This window comes from Epargyreus clarus, unplaced genomic scaffold, assembly GCF_041222505.1.
Source record: "Epargyreus clarus isolate Ecla_fem2 unplaced genomic scaffold, WU_Ecla_fem_2.2 ptg000015l, whole genome shotgun sequence".
NCBI lineage: Eukaryota > Metazoa > Arthropoda > Insecta > Lepidoptera > Hesperiidae > Epargyreus > Epargyreus clarus.
In genome coordinates, this window is record NW_027332223.1 from 7642918 (window position 1) to 7663041 (window position 20124).

Here is a 20124-nt window from a genome sequence, read left to right on the forward strand (position 1 = left end):
GCAACCCTGTCCTGTTCCACTGCTATAGCCAACAAGAATGATAATCTGAATAATGCAAAAAAATATTGCACGTTAATGAATTCCATGAAGGCTTTCAAAATGATTACTAATTCAGTAAAGATTTCGTTTTTAAGTTTGTTTTAAAATTTGCATAAGAGTTCAATGTTATTCACTGACAATGTAGAGAATATGACATTGTCAATCTTGTCGTTACTGTGCTCTTTGGTCTTGTCAAATTGGCAATGTCAAATTGCAGCAACTGTCAAAAGTAGCGATGGGCGATTGTTCTAAAAAAAACAATCGAATAAATCGACAATCGACGGAATCAACAATCGATTGTCGATTTATTCGTAGTAACAAAAAAACAATCGAATAACAATCGACGTTCGAATAACAATCGACGTTCGAATAACAATCGACGTACGAATAACAATCGACGTACGAATAACAATCGACGTACGAATAACAATCGACGTTCGAATAAAAATCGACGTACGAATAACAATCGACGTACGAATAACAATCGACGTACGAATAACAATCGACGTTCGAATAAAAATCGACCTTGAAATAACAATCGACGTACGAATAAAAATCGACCTTGGAATAACAATCGACGTACGAATAAAAATCGACCTTGGAATAACAATCGACGACCGAATACAAATTATACCGCGCGGCCACATGCGTGTGCTCAGGACAATGTGCAGGTGCGTCGTGTTGCAAAGCTATCGTCACTTGCCACTGGTTGGAAAATGTGAAGTATTGTATTACATTTTAGTCTATTGTACTATATATTGTTGAGAAATAATTATACCATAAATCATTTTGTATCAAATACTATGGAGTATCATCGATAATCCAGATGTCGTAGTCATCCCCTAAGTTCGTTTCATGACAACGTTTTCAAAAGAGGTCATCTGAAAAATATAATATACGTCTTCATGGCGCATATTATAGAAAAAGATTATCAGAAAATATAAAATATGTCTTTTTAGCGTATATAATAGATAAAAGTTATCACAAAAAATTATGTACTCATAGTTACATTAAAATTAATCGGTGAAATACTATATCTTTGAAGAAAAATAATGTTAACAACACGAGTAGGGTGTGAGAGTGTGTGGCCACGAGGGGCAGTGAGCAGTGCGAGAAGCAAGGTGTGGACGCACCATTAAATAACAGAATGCACCGAAGCAGCGGAAGGGTGCACGACGCACGTGCGCTTCCCCCACCAAATATATAAGACTGATTCAGATTTCTTAAACACAGAAATTAAGGGCTCCTCGCTGCTAGTAGCTTTGTGTATACTCAATAGTTGACCAACAACCAAATAGCTTCGATAGTTCTGCGTGTACTAAACAATCGACCAACAATCGAACAATCGACGAACAATCGAACAATCGACCAACAATCGAACTATCGAACAATCGAACAATCGACGAACAATCGAACTATCGAACAATCGAACAATCGACGAACAATCGAACAATCGAACAATCGACGAACAATCGAACAATCGACCAACAATCGAACAATTTCGATTGTTCGATAGTTATTCGAATACAATCGAAGAATTTCGATAGTTATTCGAATACAATCGAACACAATAACAATCGAATAATTCGATTGTTTTTAGTAACAATCGCGCATCGCTAGTCAAAAGTGTCAATTAGTTAAAGTGGAAATTGTGGCCTTGTTTGGATTTATATTTTACTAATACAACACTTTCATAAACTTTTCATTTCGTCATATTAATTTCTTTATTTGCTCATTACACCAGTGACCAGTGTGAATAAAAGTTAATAAATTGCAGGTCACTTGGGTAAGTTTACTACTAATACTTTGAGACGAAGGTTTTGATTAGTCGTTCATATTGTTCGGATCGATAACTACCTACTCAGAATTTGTATTGATCTCTTCATTCTCTTCCAAACATAACAGAGCTATAACTAATGTAAAACGATTATGACAATGTTTTGTTTATATTGACCGAAAGTTTGGCGTTGCAGTAAATGTTTTCTGCGTGAATAAGTATATTGTTTTGAACAGTTGATTTGTGTTTATTCTTTCATTTGAATACTGTTTTCGAGATTTTTTGTTAACAATTTAGTACTGAACCTGATTTCCACTTCAGCTATGGCAAACCTTCACTTGTATATTGCACTTGCATATTGGTGTAGCTCTACCCTATATATATGTATAAATCACAGCCTTTAAGATAGAGTCACAAAGAGCAATGGATATGAAATTATTAATTAATGACATGGCTTCGTTCTGGTCGCAAATTGAGCACAGTGATTTGGTTTGGTGAAGTAGACAATTTTGATTACACTGGGTCAGCCCGAGTGTAATAGGGCTTTGGTGCTATTATAAACACAAGTATTCAATTTTCAGCACAGTTTTAAACATGAGTCCAGTTGAGAGTGTGCCAATAGCAGTATTAAATCGTGTGGACGATTATGTGGAATTGCTGTATGATGATATACCAGAAAAAATTAAAGGTTCTGCATTAATTCTCCAACTGGCTCGAAATCCTGACAATTTAATAGAATTAGCCAGAAATGGTATGTATATAGAAATGCATTTTTTAAATTTTAATTTAGAAAACATCTTGTAGAAGTATATCTCAGATATTTGGAAAGAAATATATCGATGACGAATTGGCAAAAACTCGTAACTCAAAAAACTCTACTTTACATAAGAAGAAACGCTACTTTTAAAAGACAGAATGTATTGCCACATTTTAATATTTTGCTCAATTGTGAACTTAAGGACTTGGTGTCTTAAGGACGACCTGCGATACATCATTTTAAGTCCAAATATGCAAAAATCGCTTTTAGTTAAAAAAAAATTAGATATGAGTTATTGCTACTACTTCGTCAATATGTTATCATCATGAGAAAATAAAATGGTTAAGTAAAATTTCTACTGTCTTAAATATCACAAGATAAATTAACATATCTTTATTTTATATATAGGGTAGTGTATCACCTTGTGGGTAGCTTGCTGATGCACCAACACACCCATCCTCACCGATGATCTAGAATGACTGCCCCTACACAGTCTGCTCTCATTCCGTGTCGTATGCGCTCGAGACAAACCACCCACAAGATGATACACTACATAATAATATAGGATCAATTCTTTGTATATACCTCTAATGTGTTAATTTTTTTGTACAACAGAGGCATTATTGAGTGCTCTCTCCAGAGTTCTTAGAGAAGAATGGAAAAGGAGTATTGAGTTGAGCACAAACATTGTTTACACATTCTTCTGTTTCTCCACTTACATTGAATTTCATCCTGTGATTATTCAGTATAAAATTGGTTCGCTGTGTATGGATGTAATTGATTATGAATTAAAAAGATATGATCAGTGGAAGGAAAAAGTTGAAGGGAAAAAACAAATGTTAACACCAGACAAGGTATGTAAAATAAATATGCTGTAAAATAAAATTCTTTACAGGATGCAGCCAGCCTGAATGTATAGTATTCTGCAGTCTGCCGCCTGTAGTTTTGCTATATTAGATGTTATTTAAAGTCGGGTACAGATATGTTGCTATATCTAAGGACTAAATTGAAACGCTCTTCACCTTTACCTTATTTTAACAGATCAGAACACAATTTAAATGTATAGTGATTATTATTAGGTATTGCAACAGTCAAATTTGAAGGATTTTACAAATGTGAAAGTTTCAAGGTTGTTACTTAAGAACCATGTTTCTGTTATTAGAATGAACTGCCTAAAAGCCGAATTCCTGAGCCAAAGCGTCGACCCAAATCTGGAACCTGGGCTGTTGCTGATGTTAATTTACAGAAAACTAGAACAGTTGTATCTAGCTACCATGAGGACCTGTGCAATGCTTCTGATGAATATTTGTCAAAAAGTGATGAGGAGCAGATGAAGCGGAAGTTAAAAACTTTATCAAAAAGGCAGGAGCAATTATTGAGAGTTGCATTTTATATGTTACTCAATATTGCAGACAATGTAAAAGTTGAAGAGAAAATGCATAAGAAAGATATTGTTGGTTTGCTCGTAGGTGCCATGGAGAGACATTCAAACATAGACCTGCTTATTCTCATTGTTTCGTTTTTACAAAAGTTGTCCATTTTTGTTGAGAACAAAAATGCCATGGCTTCTAAAGGAATTATAGAAAAATTGGCTCCTCTGTTGGATTCTCCTAATGCTGACTTAGTAAATGTAACTTTAAAATTGCTTTTTAATTTAACTTTTGATACTAAACTGCGCAATAAAATGGTCAAGATGAATCTTTTGCCAAAATTCATGCAGTTCACAAGTAAGTATACAAAGTTGTATAAAAAATTATTTTCACTGAAAGTACTTAAATTATTAATTCAAAAATAATTTATATTTTTATTGTTTCAGGTGATGACAAACATATAAATCTAGCAATGAAAATTTTATATCACCTTAGCATGGATGACCGAGTAAAGATAATGTTTACACAATCAGACTGTGTCAAATTGGTAAGCAATGTGAAAATATTTAGGTACACTTATATAACAATAATATAATAAGGATTATGCACATTATTTCTGTTTCTAATCTTACTAACATTTTTAAGTAATGTTAACTTTCTAATCATACTAAAATGATTTTCGCCTGATCTTACTTGCTTTTCCTAAAATATACTTATGTTCTTATATAAACGAGTTATAGCTAAAATGACCAAGAGGCCTAGAGCGTTTTGAGGGGTCGCATGGATTCGAGGGCAGAAAATCAGGGTTTCGTACTGTATAACTTCGTTAAATTACAGAGATATAAGATGAATTTCAACTTCCGCCCTGTAATTTTGTACGAAAGTATTACAACCAGTGAACGGTTACAGCTGACGGACATGCTGCTGCTGAACGTGAACAGCGATGCTCGGTGCGAGTCGGGCCCGGGCAGCACGGACGTGCTGTTAGCGCTGTGTGTGAACGTGGCGTGGTGCGAGCGCGCCGCGCAGCAGATGGCCGCGGAGGGCCGCTTGCGAGAGCTGCTCGCGCGCGCCTTCCGACACCACAACTCCATGCTCATGAAGCTCGTGCGCAACCTCTCGCACCACAGCCTGATTAAGCCGCTCTTCGTGGTATGGCTTGCTTGTATCAATTTATTGTTTCAAATATGTGTGGGGAAAATATTGTATTATGCAAATATACGGCGTATATTTGCATAATACAATTTAGTGAGCGTCTGCACACATAGTCCTACCACAAAAAAACTTCAATAGCACCACATATTGGGTGTAAGGATTGGAATATTAGACATACTTCTACCACAAAAAAAAACTGTAACTGCACCAGGTATTGTATAAGAATCTTATTTTTCAAGCTGGAACCAATAATACATACTAAATTTGATAAAAATTCGTTAAGCACTTTAAGAAATAGCGTAAATAGACACAGTATTCATAATATTCGTGATTATTTTTGTTTATATATATTGGAAGGTTTAAAATGAAATAGCAGGATACAAGTGTCACTGGTGTGCATTTAACATTTTGCAACTGAAATAATCTTTAATACAATTATAATAAAAGCACTATAAATGTCAATGTCTTTATTTTTCTCGTATATAAATAACAACTTTCATAGATAATCTTAAATTTAAAATTGCAGGAATTTGTTGGTGACATTGCTGGAGCAGTCACAAGTGGAGAAGTGTCCGAAGAATTCGTCATAGAATGCATCGGTACACTCAGCAACATTCTGCATCCGAACAACAATATCGATATTTTCGCTGTCGTTGAGAGATACAACTTGATTCCATGCATTATGAAAATTTTAGATCCAAGTAAGTTATAGACGACGATAGCCATGTAATTGGACGCCTCTGGAATTTTAACTTTTTTATTAGAGTTCTGTATCCAAAGGGTAACAACGGAACCCTATGACTAAGCCCTCGCCGTCCGTCTGTCTGTTCGTCTGGCTGCCTATCCATCCGTCGCAGGGCTCTATGTCTTGAATCGTAATAGATAGACACTTGAATAAGGGTGGCAGCTATAACAATAAATACCAAATATAAAAAAAAAACATGAAAAATTTGGTGGTACGGAATGCTCCATGTGCGAGTTCGACTTGCACTTGGCCAATTATTTTTAGTTTTATTTTTGTCATAGCAGCCGTGGTAATATACACTCTGCGACAAACTGTAATAGGGTTCTGTTCTTACCCTTTAGATACAGAACCTTAAAATTATATAACAAACCCACTGAGTTTCTTGCTGTATCTTCTTAGTTGATGTCGCGTTCCGATACGATAGTAGTTTAAGAAAAAATATTGTCACTGACAAGTTGTAAGTGCCACCGTAGGCCTATAAAAAAATTAAATATCTTATATACAAAATTCTTGTGTCATAATGTTTGTTACTGTACTCCTCCGAAACGGCTTTACCAAATTTCACAAAAAATTTTATGCATATTCAGTAGATCTGAGAATCGGCTACTATCTATTTTTCGTACCCGTAAGTGAAAAGGTTTGTTCACACTTAATTTTTTTTTCAGCTAGTATTTCATAATTATAATTTTGTTGTTGTACAGATAACAAGTGCGACCCGGAGCTGGTGCTGGAGGGCGTGGTGGCGGCGGGCGCGCTGGGCGCGGAGGAGCGCGCGGCGGCGGCGCTGGTGCGCGCGGGCGCCGCCGACGCGCTGGTGGCGGCGCTCCGCCTGCGCCAGGCCGACGACGACCACGTGCTGCAGACAGTGTTCGCCTTCAGGCAGCTGCTGTCGCACCCCCGCGCCGCTGAATACCTCGTCAATAGGACAGGTACAAGCGTAACATTATTATTATTATATCCTATCTCATAGATTAGTAAAGATTACTCACTCCTAACAAGAAAATGTAACCAGTTTTGACAATTGAAATTGTTACTGTCATCTATTTTCGTGTTTGAAAATATTAAAGAAATGTAATTTTTAGAGCATTGACGATTGAAATGATATTTCGCCGCACTTATTCGTCGATTTCGTGTTTTTGCGCCACTTAACTGCACATGTCGGCTTTGTTCCGCGTAAATAACACCATGACAGCCATTAAATGGCTGACACGTTGTCAGCCGTTTAAGCCATTTAATGGCTTCCTTTAATTACAAGGCGGCGAGATATCTATACTTATCTTTACAAATAATTTTATATATTTTATAGGTAAATATCAAACAGTTTAACTACATGTTGTATAACAAAAGTAGTATATCGATTATTTTACTGACAAACAGATTAATATATTTTTTATTTCTCTCTTTTACAAGATAAGTTGCAAGCTTTTACTTCAGTCTGAAATTAAATAATTGTGTATCATCAATGTAGTCCATAAAAAGTCATTGATCGTATGCTCATGTATTATAAAGGTTTATAATTTATTGCAGAAGCTCCTGCTTATCTTATCGACCTCATGCAAGATAAAAATGTGGAAATAAGAAAAATGTGCGATTCTTGTTTGGACATCATATCACAAATGCAAAATGAATGGGCTGCAAGAATAAAGGTAAGTTTTGTTTCATTTAAACTATATTACAATATGTATTTATTTTAGCAATAGCATTACATGTATGACTGCAATGTTTTTATGGCTCACTGCTGGGTACGAGCCTCTTTCAATACAATAGGGGAGAGCTGGAACATTAGCCACTCCCCACTCCATACATTACTGCAATACTTCTACAACGTATTTCTTGTTAAACATTATATACCAGAATAAGTACAGTTTAAGTATAAAATCCATTTATATTCCAGGTGGAACGGTTCCGTTGCCACAACGGGCAATGGTTGTCCGTGGTGGAGACGCTGGGCGCGGAGGGCGGCGCCGGGGACGCGCCCGACGACCTGCCGCCCTACCTCTGCGCCGAGTATCTCACCACGCACCGGCTTACCACCTCCGGTATGGCTACATCTATTTATTTATTATCATGATGAAATCACTAAGAAGAAATAACGCTTCAACATTTTTCACGACACAAGATATCGTACCTCAATCTTATCACACATCACTTGTTCTGTTGTTCATCACTGATCGCTACGTATATTCAGGTTGCAGAGTACCCCATCCGGCTCCGCCTTACCACTCCGTTTGTACCTTATCAAATAAAGAATACTCCAAAAAATATCTTTTATAAATATTCATCTATGTTATTATTTTCAGATTCTCAAACATCTTTAAATGACGATTCCGATAGTTTCACCGGAGATGTGGACTTTAATCGTACCAGGTAAGAACCGGAAGAAAAATAATAATGAATTATATGCCAACAAAATAGAAATAACAAATTATTACTTAATATATTTTCAGGAATGGAATAGATGGACACATGGACGAATCATTCGGCGTTAATGATTCTATGAACGGAAAATCCTTAGAAGATTCGCTGCAATTGAATAACGACATCAATATTACGGCTTAATATTTTTTTAAAGCGTATGCTGCTTATTGTTACCAGTATTAATACTCGCTTTTAGGCCGCGGCCGCACAGGTAATGTGGCGGCGACGCGACAGCGACGCGAAAAAACAATTGCCGGTAGTGTGGTTGCGATGAGCCAGGAAATAGTGGCTACGTAGTACGTACTACGTAGTAGTCACGTAATGACTGACCGCACTGACTAGGTATACTCACCTTCGCACATTTGGCTTGCCCCACTTGCATTAATTTTAGAGATCCCGTGAGACTTCTTAATGATTGAATTGTCAAGTAATACTTTGGTATTAGATCGTATCTCATTCGGTAATCCCTATGGCGTCACCGTTAACATGCGAAACTTAAATATCGTCAAGTTGATCACCTAACAAATTTCTATTATTACACACAAGTGGATTGTATTACATTTGATATTTTCGCTCGATATAGTAAATAAATGTTCAGCCATCGTCGATGAATCGGTCCGACTACTGACTAATTGTTTTAATAGTTTATTTCCACTAAATCGCCCTCATCTTACCTGCGCTGCCGCGGCGTTTTAGTCTTCATAGGTATAAATTTTAGGAACATTCTAGTCGATATACAAGTTTTAATCACCAGATATGATATTAGAACTACTTTTGCAAATTAGAAACATGTTAGAAGAGATGTGTTTTTAGAAAACCTTGGTTTATACCTGAGTATATTAACAGTTTAAGGAAGATAGTAACATACTAAGTTACAGTGCAAATAAAATATACATATAAAATGGAAATTGATTGGATATCAAAAATGTAACTGCTGAATTTCTTTTCTTTATGGTACGATTTTATATGTGCAATTAAGTAAGTTTATATAGACGGTATACAACTTTATTTTGTAAGCCGGTATGACAAGGAGATTCTGTTCGGTTTTGCATTAGTGGTAAAATTAAATTCTTAAAAATTGTACAAATTTAATTCAAATTTTTATATGGAGATATAGAAAGTGTACTTCCTATATGTCTCTGCTGAGCTATGTTGTGTTACCTACAGACTAATATGAAGACGGCCATCTTTAATTCTTTCCTTGAATTGCTAAAATCTACAAACAAGTCACCCAAATAAAAATTATAAAATGCGTTTATTTAATAAATTTTATTATAAGCATTTCATTTTATATTAAATTATTATAAAAAATATGGTACAGCTTGGATACGATTTAGTTATTAAATGTACTCTTACCAGTCTTACCTTACCAACAACTAATATAATTACAGGCTGTATTTTATATATTTACTATTAGATTTCAAATAAATGTTAATATATTTGCTTCAATATTTATTTATTTTCCTACTATCTTAAGTTGCAGATGAATACACTAACATTAAGTATTCAAGGTACACAGTCTTCAATTTAGGAGAGATTTTATTCTAGACAGTATTTAAAATATATTTGTGCACTGTATTACTGAAAGAAGCGCTGTGATTTTAACTAGGGTTGTTGCGAATATCAGCATCAGCATCGGCGTCCGCTGATTATCAGCTTTATTTTAAATATCAGCATCCGCATCCGCAACAAAAGACGCTGATTTTTAATGCTGATATTGAAGTTGTAACGTGTTCGTTGAAGGCGAGACCGAGCTTAAATCACGTGGAGTTTTAGCCAATCACAGACGGTTTATAAACACAAGTTGTCTCTTGTTCCCTCATCAAACAATTCGATTGTATTGACAACGTAATTTCGTCAGACATCAATGACTTCCGATCATAGTTCAATCAATCAACAGAATTATGTATTAAATTCATAATGCCACATCCAGTGAAAAGGGCAATATGACCAAATATTTCGTTATAGAACAAAGATACGGCACAGTGTAGTATTTGTTAAAAAAAATAACCAATAAATGCTGACTTTTGTGTCACTGCAGGGTGGAGGGTAGCTGAATTGGATGTTGGCCCGGCACATGATTCCGGCGCTAAATATATTTCGTTGGATAACGGCGTAAACAGCGTGTTCAATATGAGCGCCTGCTTCGGAGACATGCGCCGAGCCAAAATTTGTTTCAGTTGATTTTTGCTTTGTAGTCACATTGAAGTCGATTGTATTTTTTAATTTTTTTTTTCCCCTTTTTTAGTGATACATACTAAAAATCTTACAAACGCACTAGTCGCCCTTACGATTTGAAAGTTCCCCTCGATTTCTCTGGTCTGCCATCATCAGACTCTGATTTTCTTATAATGGAACCACTTTTGAAATATCTTTTTTTCCAACAAAACAAAAATCATCCAGTTCGGTTCATAAACGACGAAGTTATCCGCGAAAAAACATAAAAAAAAATATATATACGGTCGAATTGAGAAACCGCCTCATTTTGTGAAGTCGGTTAAAAAAGACTATTCTCGTTAGGGACGAACAAATACCTGAGTATAAAATATATTTATATTTAGTATTTTTAAATATCAGCATCAGCTGATATTAATCTGAAAAAATCAGCATCAGCATGAGCATCCGCTGATCTAGTAAAAACCTGCATCAGCAACAACCCTGATTTTAACATGGTGGAATAGATGTTATTATCCTGAATGTTTAAGAAGTAGTATTTTATTAATATGCATAAATATTTCTATAGAATGCTCTTAGTATAACTAAGCTTACTGGCTGTACTATCTTTGCTATAAATCTTACGTCAAATTGACACTTTGACAACTCGCTGACAAAATAAGTATGACAACTGACAAGACGTATCTGTCAAATTAACATTGTAATTTGTAAAATGGTCAATGTCCATATAACGAACGAAGTTTATGAACCTCCAGTCAAAAGTCTGTAAGGAATTTGTGAATAATGATTTTGTAATCAGCTAAAAAAAGTGAATAGTTTATAGAGTTAGATTTATTTATTTAAAAACGTGCAGAATAAAAAGACAGTGAAGAAATAATCGCGTCAACAGAAGTATTATTTAATATTCTATCGTATACAGTCGTATCCTACCGCGATAAATTTAAAAGTGTCCAAAGTTCTGAACCGGTTTTTATCAATCTAGTCATATAGATAGACAACGACAGGTAATTCCGATCCTATCACTAACACGTATACACTGCCGAGATCCTTTCACTTTCATACGTTTTGTATCACTGTTTCCCTGACAATAAGAATAGTGAATGTATATTAATGTCTGTCAATAGCAGAGTACAAAAGTCCAACAACGACTCCCAAGTAAGTTAACTATTCCATTTTAACTACCTTTAAATTATTATTACTGTACATTATTATCTTGCCATATGGTCACAATTACCTTCCTTCGGCCTTCCATACGGCCTTCACCTTCATCGTAACAGACTACTATTATTTTAGCAATAAGAATTTTCACTTAATTTGCTTATTAAATTGTTCTAATATTAATTATGTGCTAATAAAAATATAACCAAATGCATAACATGTAATGAATATGTAACTTTAAGTATGCATGATAAAAATAATTAAAAATATAAATACAGTATTTATACAAATTTTATTTCTTGTTCAAATACAAGTACCAAAAAAAATTAACAATATATACATGATTCCAGAATCCAAAGATGTTACAAGGAATAAGGGCTGTAAGTATTAGTATTGTTTTATTTGTTGCTATTTATAATTAAAAACATTAATCGAGATGTGAAAAAATATAATAGTTTGTATAACAAAAAAATCATAATAAGTAAATAGTTTATTAAAAACTCAAAATTCCAATCTTCATATACTTACATTTTCTTATTTCAGTGTGCTAATAGAGCTTTTATTTTGGAACCATACATCAGCTCTCTGCAACTTATTGCCAACTACACATCAGCTAAACCAGCTGAAAATGTTCAGAATTTGCCAAGACTACCTGTGCCTAAACTAGATGATACCCTCAATAAGTATCTTAAAACTGTTCGACCATTCTTGAATGATGAAGAATTTACAGCAACCTCAAAACTCATTAAAGAGTTTGGGTCTGAAGGAGGTGTGGGAAGGAAGCTACAGGTAATATTATTTGTATATTTGTTTCTTATTAAATTATCCCTGTACTTGTTTACTGAATTACTAAAATAATTTATTTTTTATGCCTATTCATTCTGGATCGAAAAGGAAAGGTAAGTTTGATTTCTCTATATCTTGTAAATTCAATGTAAAATGTAGATGTATTAAAATTTAGAAGTCTAGTTAACATTTTATGGCCTTATACCTCATTATTATAGGAAAGAAGGAGTACTAGTCACATCATTGTAAAAATATTGCAATAGATATCATTTTCCAAGTCTTGTACCTATAAACAAAAAAAGAATAAGGAGTATATTTTAGATAAAATCAGTCTGAGGTACTCAAATAGATAACAGTATCTCACTGGTTTCTAGATAAGGATGTGTTGAAAAGCTATTAAACAATATAAGTTAGTATTATGATCAATTGAGTGATATGCATATTTTCATTTTCATATCATATTTGGTATATAATATGTGATAAAAAATAAATCTCATTGATATGTAATGGGTGTTATTTATAATTTATACATTTTATCAAATACTACTAATTTAAAATATTGTTACTTCAAAGTCTGATTACAACTGATTATAAGATACACTTTATCATCATATATTTAAACTTCAATGTTTTTTCAGAATCTCTTGGAAAAGAGAGCTGAAAAACATCTTAACTGGTTGGAGGAATGGTGGCTGAACACAGCATATTTGGAGTACCGTGACCCAGTGGTGGTGTTTTCCAGCCCTGGGCTTGTGTTTCCATTCCGTAAATTTAACAGCCAGCATGATCAACTGAAATATGCCGCTGCAACACTGTTGGCCGCTCTAGACTACAAAGCTTTAATAGATGGGTATGAAATACACATTTAATAACATTTTCCTTTCCTTGTTATGCCTATTGTCATATACACATTGTTCTATAATTAGATATGTGTTTATATATTAAGTAAATATCCTTTCCTTAATGACAATTCTCCTCTTTACTAGCAATAAAATATATTATAATATTTAAATATTTGCTTGAAATTGAGTTTTTTTAATATTATAATTATGAGAAAAATATTAATATTGATGATAATACCAACTAAATCAGTAATCAAGTTCAAGTAATGATACATAATTTTATTTAAAATTTGTAATATATTTTTTAATACATATTCAATTTCAGGAACAAAATACCGACTGAAATGATGGGTAAAAATCCACTAGATATGACACAGTATAAGAAAATATTTGGAACATGTAGAATTCCATGGGAAAAACGAGACAAACTTTCATTTAACGACAGCACGCATGTTACAGTGATACATAATAATCACGTAAGTATGTTTTCTTGGAAAATACACAATGATAAGTTTCATTACCTATTCTACTTATTTACATGTTTCTGTTGATTACGAAAAATATAGGTATATTTTTCTTTTTTTTTATCAAATGTATATTTTATTAAAAAAGTAAAGTAATTACTAATTTTTTTACAGATATTTTCCCTTGATCTTTGGGGTGAAGATAAAAAAAGGCTTAGTGAAGACCAAATAATTGAAGCTCTGAAAAAAATCATTAAACAGTCAGACAAACACAACAATCAAGGAATTGGTATCTTGACATCAGAAAACAGAGACACCTGGGCGAAAGCGTATCAACTTATTAGCAAAGGTAAATTTATTTATTTATAGATTCAAATATAATTGAATTGTAAGTAGAAAAACTCTGCATTTTTTTAGTGCTCTCATAGATAGAAATCTTTAACTATTCAAAGCTATTTTGGAATTTTCCACAACACTTCAAGAAATTGCGCCGCAGATATTCCGAATCACATTCACTAAGTTTTCTTAACATCTTTCCTCACTATAAGCTCTGACTCGAAATTATCGGAGCTCTGCCGTTCTCCAGTTGTGGCCACTCAGCCTGGCAAGAGATCCTCCTCTGGTAAATCACCAAGAGTAACATTTCCGGCAAGATCACATCACACTATTGTACTTTCCTTAATATGTCGTTTACACAGAAATTCCAAAGGTCGGAGAAATGATATCCCAGGCAATTTTAGTCCAGCTAAAAATTTATTGTAACATTTCAGACGAGAACAACCGCCGCGGGCTGCGCGACGTGGAGTCGAGCGTGGCGGTGCTGTGCCTGGACGCGGGCGCGGGGCTGTGGGCCGCGCCGGACGCCGCGCGCCGCTCGCTGGCCGCCGCGCACACCATACACGGCGCCGGCGCCAAGGCCAACGGCGGCAACCGCTGGTTCGACAAGACCGTGCAGGTAACGACGGACTTATAGACCAGGCTAGTCAGTCAAATGATGGCAAGAATTTCGGAATGAGAGATAGTCGGCTATAAACTTTTAAAAAACTTTATTTTGACAATCTAAAACGTGTCTCAAAACCTATTTATCGTTGGGTGTCCGCGTCTAGATTAATTCGAAGGTCAAAGGTAAAAAAATCGTTTTTTTACACACTTGTTTATGGCCTATAGACTATCTCTCGTTTCGAGGTGAAACACATTTGCCTGGACTATTAAACAGACTGCCTAACTGCCTAAGTTAGGTTCTATATAAAGAAAGTTTTAATGCCTTATGCACACACGCAGAACGCCCTTTTACACGTTTATTGTATGTTATGTTTACCTTCAAGTGGTCGTATGTTTATTGCGTCAATTTAGCTGAATTTACTTCGAGAACAATTTTGGTGTAACAGCGTAACACATCAAAATTGTTTCGTACACTTATATTTTGTATGACGTTTATATTGATAACACGAAAAGTGTTGTGAGGATTTGTGTTGTTAAAATAATGTTATACATACGTGTAACCTAAACATGTGAAATCTTTAGTTTATAGTTGGCGCCGATGGCATCACCGGTCTCACTTACGAACATTCGCCGGCGGAGGGGCAACCGATTGCTGTTCTCACTGACTTTATTATCAACTACATGTAAGTCTTCTTAATTAATAGGATTCACATGCACATTGAGTTCCATCTATATTATACTTCACTAGTTAATAAACTTGATAATGATTTAATGATGAAATAATATGTATTTGAGCTGTAATAAGAATTTATTTCATTAAGCGCCTTTCACCTTTATAAAAAATATCCATCATTATATATTTTGTTTCTTTAATTCAAGAGATCAGAATAAGTCGAGTACAGAACCTACTTCTTCTCGCCCCAAGGATCCTGTCAGACTGGACTTTAATGTAAGCAATGAAGTGGCGGATATGATTAAAACGGCTGAGGTGAACTTGGACAAGTAAGAATTAATAATATTAAAACAAAATCAAAAATAAAGAAAATCAAATATGAATTTGAGTAGTTAAATTTATTTTGAACTTTGATTATTTACAGATTAGTGGCCAATCTGGAGCTTAATTGTTTCAAATTTGAGAGATTTGGTAAGAATTTCATAAAGTCACACAAAATGAGCCCGGACAGCTTTTTGCAAATGGCCATGCAATATGCATTTTATAGGTAAGTACTTGGCGTTTAAAATTTGATAATTAGTATACCAGAATTGTAGTAAATCTTGAATTATAAAGAAATGATATAAAGAAAAATAAATAAAATTTAGAACGCCGTTTACACGAAATCATAATTACATCTATAAGCTACATTATGAAATGAATATATCATTTTTGATTAATAGTCACAATTTCAACTTATATTTGGTATGTTAACAGGTTACATAAAACTCCTGGTGCACATTACGAATCCGCGGCGACGAGAATGTTTGTCGGAGGACGAACAGAAACGATACGATCTTGCTCAATTGAGTCCATCGAGTTCGCGAAAGCTATGCTTGATGGTCAAAGTTCCCCTAAAACGAAGCTGGCGTCCATGAAAAAAGCGATAAATGCTCATAAAGACTACACAGTGCAGGTAAATACACAAAATTAATTTATTTTCTGACCAACAACCCAAATTTCTTCATCCTAAAATATTAACAGTTATAGACGATCAATATTAACAGTTATAGATTATTGTCCTATTATTTATATATCTAGGAGTGTCCACTGCAAAATAAATATGTAACAATTACTTTTAACAGGCCCTGCAAGGTTTGGGGGTTGACAGACATTTACTTGGGTTGAAACTGACTGCCCTCGAAAACGGTATTCAGATTCCCAAACTATACCAAGATCCAGGATACGTGCGTAGCGCTCATATGCGCATTTCTACTAGTCAGGTATGCATTTTTATTAAAACCTGTAAAACTTCTGATTTTTACAACGTATGTCTGATCCATTGCAAAATACTTAAATAACTTTTTAGAACAAGTTGAATAGTGTATAGATAGCTTTTATGAATTATACATAACAGTATTAGTAAGTTGATTGAATGATTGTACTTAATTTATGTACTTGTAATAAGTATTTTAGAAAACTGAAATTTATATCCCTTTGTTATAAAATAATTCTACAACCTACTAACACACGTCATACCATGACCGTGCCACGTTTCTAGCGCAGTTATGTTATGATAACTTATGTGCAGATTATTGCACCTCATCCTTTTCTTCGTCGTCAACAAGGCATTGTATCAATTTAGGAAACATTATAGACACTTTATGAAAATGGTAGAACCCTTTGTGGTTCGACTCCACCGGCACCACCGCTATACCTATTTCTGCCTTATAACAGCAGTGTTAAGCGCTGCTGTGTTCTAGTTTGAAGGGTGTGGTAAGGGAGACACACTTTTCCGAGGCGTTCCAGCTACTAAGCTAGCTACTAAGCTGGAACGCCTTATGTTATGATAACTTATGTGCAGATTATTGCACCTAATCCTATTCTTCGTCGTCAACAAGGCATTGTATCAATTTGGGAAACATTATTGACACTTTATGAACCCTTTGTGGTTCGACTCCACCGGCACCACTGCCATACCTATTTCTGCCTTATAACAGCAGTGTTAAGCGCTGCTGTGTTCTAGTTTAAAGGGTGTGGTAAGGGAGACACACTTTTACGAGGCGTTCCAGCTACTAAGCTGGAACGCCTCGGAAACGGAACGCCTTCATTGAGGAGTACCTCAGGGGTAGCGGCGCATCTGTGGCCGACCTCGGGTATGAATGTCTAATCCTATCTGGGGTCGATTACAGATATTCATGGGTGGCAGTAGCCACTTCCCATCAGGTGGACTGCATGCTCGTCTGCTACTCCTATATTTTATATAAAAAAGGCCATAAGTATCAACTTGGGAAACATTACAGACACACTGATCATTTCATTATTTAACAGGTGGCGTGCAAGTGCGACGGGTTCATGTGCTACGGGCCGCTGGTGGCGGACGGGTACGCGACGTGCTACAACCCGCGCGACAACGACGTGAACTTCGCGACGAGCGCGTTCGTGGCGCACCGCGACACCGCCTGCGCGCACTACCGCGCCGCGCTCGAGCACGCGCTGCAGGACATGCACGACGTCCTCGTCAACACCACGCCCTCCAAATTGTAATGCGTTGAATACGAGCCGAGTACACGTAGCCACAAATATCAATGTATACAACTGTAATGCCACGTTTGTATACGAGCCGAGGACACGTAGCCACAAATGTCAGTGTGTATACAACTGTAATGCCGCATTTGGATACGAGCCGAGTAGACATGGCCACAAATATAAATCCAGGGGGCATTCGACCACCTGACGATCTGCCCGGGCAAGGAGGGTACCCTCGAGACCCGAATTTCCTGCCCACCGCCCTTATGTTGACACTGCCGCAATATATATGCGCCCGTTGGGTAAGACGTCCCAGATTAGAGAGACATGGTCGGCTTTTTCGTGTCGCGAATCGACATTATTCTTTGCCGTAGCAGCAAAACGCGCCTCATTGTTGTTGAAAGTTGTACGTTCAGTGAATATAGATGATAATTTAAACGGGTTGTTTTGTCATCGTATTTATTATGTGGCAAGTTATTCGGCGTTAATCTAAATGAGGCATAACACACCCGCTTTTTTATATAATTCCTGCCCAAATATTGTACTTAGCAGACAGCTATGGTGACGGTTATAAATATATAAATAAAATTGTTTATCATGAAATAGTTGTACTTTAACGCTAACCTATGCAGTTTTTATTAGTAAGCCATTTAGAACATAAGATCATTTTCCCTTAATCCTTTTTAACTTTTCTTAATTAACGGTGTAAGATCTCAATATCGGACGACCTTCACTGACCTGGGTAATTATTGAAACGTTTTTGCAAATGCAAATGGGTTAACTAAAATATTTAAGTCCATAATATTGTTTTTCTTTCACAATTCACTGGTTTTGATAAAAGACAAATTATATACCAATCGAAAGTATGGAGCATATAGAATATGCAATCGTTAGGTATAAACAGGGTAAACTGTAAGGATTAGCGAAAAATTCTGAAAAGTAACAAGGCCGATTTTGATGAAAATTAAAATTGCATCATTGCAAATTGCATGGTATAGACATAGATTAGTAGGTATAGATAAAAAAAAATCTAAGTCACAATGGGGCAAAGTGGTGTTTGTAGATCGGCACCTACGGATACAGGAAAACGTAAGTATGCAGTGTTTATTCTTATTGTCATTCTTTTAAAAACCATAATCACGCTGTTTCAATTGCGTATAAATAAAACTAACATATACACTGTACAAACATTTATTTTGCGTTTATACAATAATAAAATATATTACTATTCCTAGTTATTTATAAGATTTATTTTTCTGACATTGATAACGTTACTACCAGTGATAGGTATAATTGTATTATTTTCCTTACAAGCACTGTTTAGTGTCCATCCGCCTAATGGTCATAGAGAAGTTATAATATTTGTCCTGTAGGTCGGCACTGAAACATTTGGTACAAAGAGAAATAACATTTATTCACAATACAGGTAGCAACGCTATCGAGTGTTTGTAGTTGCCAGTTGATGACTTAAATTATTCTAAGTGCGAAAATGATTTGTATTCTATAATGGATAATGGAAGTGCTTTCTAGAAAAAAAAAACTCATTTATTACAGAGTTTCTTGATCTATTGGGTGTCGGAAAAATATACGATGCATACTTAAACTATCATTTTACACAGATTAAAATACAAATGTGTATAATAATAATTAATACAGAGATATGCACATTCCACGAGAGATGATAAGAGTTCGATTTATATTAGCTTGATAATTGTACCTATATTATTATGTCCAATAATCATAAAAATTAATGAACAAAATAAAACTAACTAGACATCTTTTTCCAAAGAATTAACGTTATCTTTAGAGTTATAAATCCATTTTCCATCTACATTTATATTTTAGGTTTCACAACATAAGTGTAAGCAGTTGAAATAGAGTAAGAAAAAAATTAAGTAGATGAAGAAATAGTAAGAATGAATAACGGTAGGAATGTTATAGTTAATATTAGATTCTGATTTGCTGGTTATAGTGCATTTATATATAAAAATCAGCTTTTTTCAAACATTACATCAGCTTAGCCAACATTAAATACAATACAAATAAACTAATTAAATAACATAACACAATTCAACAACAACGTGCATATCATTGTTATTTTTTATTAACACAAACAGACTCATAAATACTCATGATAAAATAGTAAATGTTTTCTCGCTAATAGTAAACTGTCTAAATATTTCTAGGTTTTTATACTGATATTATATTATATCTGAATTACAAATAAGAGACAATTACATATTTAAAACAATTCATTATTAACAACACTGCAACAACTATGTACTTTTAAAATATTTAAAATTATAATATACAAT

General features: G+C 34.9%; 2 protein-coding genes across 3 annotated transcripts; both read left to right on the plus strand.

Annotated features, from left to right (window-relative positions):
* Positions 1-1664: 1664 nt before the first annotated feature.
* Kap3 (kinesin associated protein 3) lies at positions 1665-9710 on the plus strand. The gene is made up of 12 exons (XM_073080490.1): positions 1665-1825; positions 2398-2567; positions 3189-3427; positions 3736-4300; positions 4390-4490; positions 4853-5095; positions 5625-5799; positions 6545-6772; positions 7371-7489; positions 7738-7882; positions 8144-8210; positions 8291-9710. The coding sequence occupies exons 2-12, from the start codon at positions 2411-2413 to the stop codon at positions 8400-8402; spliced, it is 2151 nt and encodes a 716-aa protein (XP_072936591.1). The 5' UTR covers positions 1665-1825; positions 2398-2410; the 3' UTR covers positions 8403-9710.
* A 1434-nt stretch (positions 9711-11144) lies between these two features.
* CRAT (Carnitine O-Acetyl-Transferase) lies at positions 11145-18412 on the plus strand. 2 transcript variants are annotated; one of them, XM_073080388.1, is made up of 13 exons: positions 11145-11591; positions 11945-11974; positions 12138-12383; positions 13019-13230; positions 13548-13698; positions 13861-14035; positions 14457-14641; positions 15211-15311; positions 15508-15630; positions 15726-15848; positions 16058-16256; positions 16426-16563; positions 17612-18412. In XM_073080388.1, exons 1-13 carry the CDS (start codon positions 11547-11549, stop codon positions 17825-17827), a joined length of 1944 nt encoding a protein of 647 aa, XP_072936489.1. In that variant the 5' UTR covers positions 11145-11546; the 3' UTR covers positions 17828-18412. The 2 variants fall into 2 exon arrangements, with proteins under 2 accessions (XP_072936489.1, XP_072936490.1); XM_073080389.1 differs by having other exon boundaries at positions 11145-11440.
* Positions 18413-20124: the final 1712 nt, after the last annotated feature.

Bases quoted from the DNA above. Each gene is read 5' to 3' on its own strand.
- Kap3 (XM_073080490.1), top strand. From the start codon at position 2,411: ATGAGTCCAGTTGAGAGTGTGCCAATAGCAGTATTAAATCGTGTGGAC. The intron at 2,568-3,188 runs GTATGTATATAG...TTTGTACAACAG, and splicing joins AATAGAATTAGCCAGAAATG to AGGCATTATTGAGTGCTCTC. The intron at 3,428-3,735 runs GTATGTAAAATA...TTCTGTTATTAG, and splicing joins AAATGTTAACACCAGACAAG to AATGAACTGCCTAAAAGCCG.
- CRAT (XM_073080388.1), top strand. From the start codon at position 11,547: ATGTCTGTCAATAGCAGAGTACAAAAGTCCAACAACGACTCCCAA. The intron at 13,699-13,860 runs GTAAGTATGTTT...ATTTTTTTACAG, and splicing joins CAGTGATACATAATAATCAC to ATATTTTCCCTTGATCTTTG. The intron at 16,257-16,425 runs GTAAATACACAA...TACTTTTAACAG, and splicing joins ATAAAGACTACACAGTGCAG to GCCCTGCAAGGTTTGGGGGT.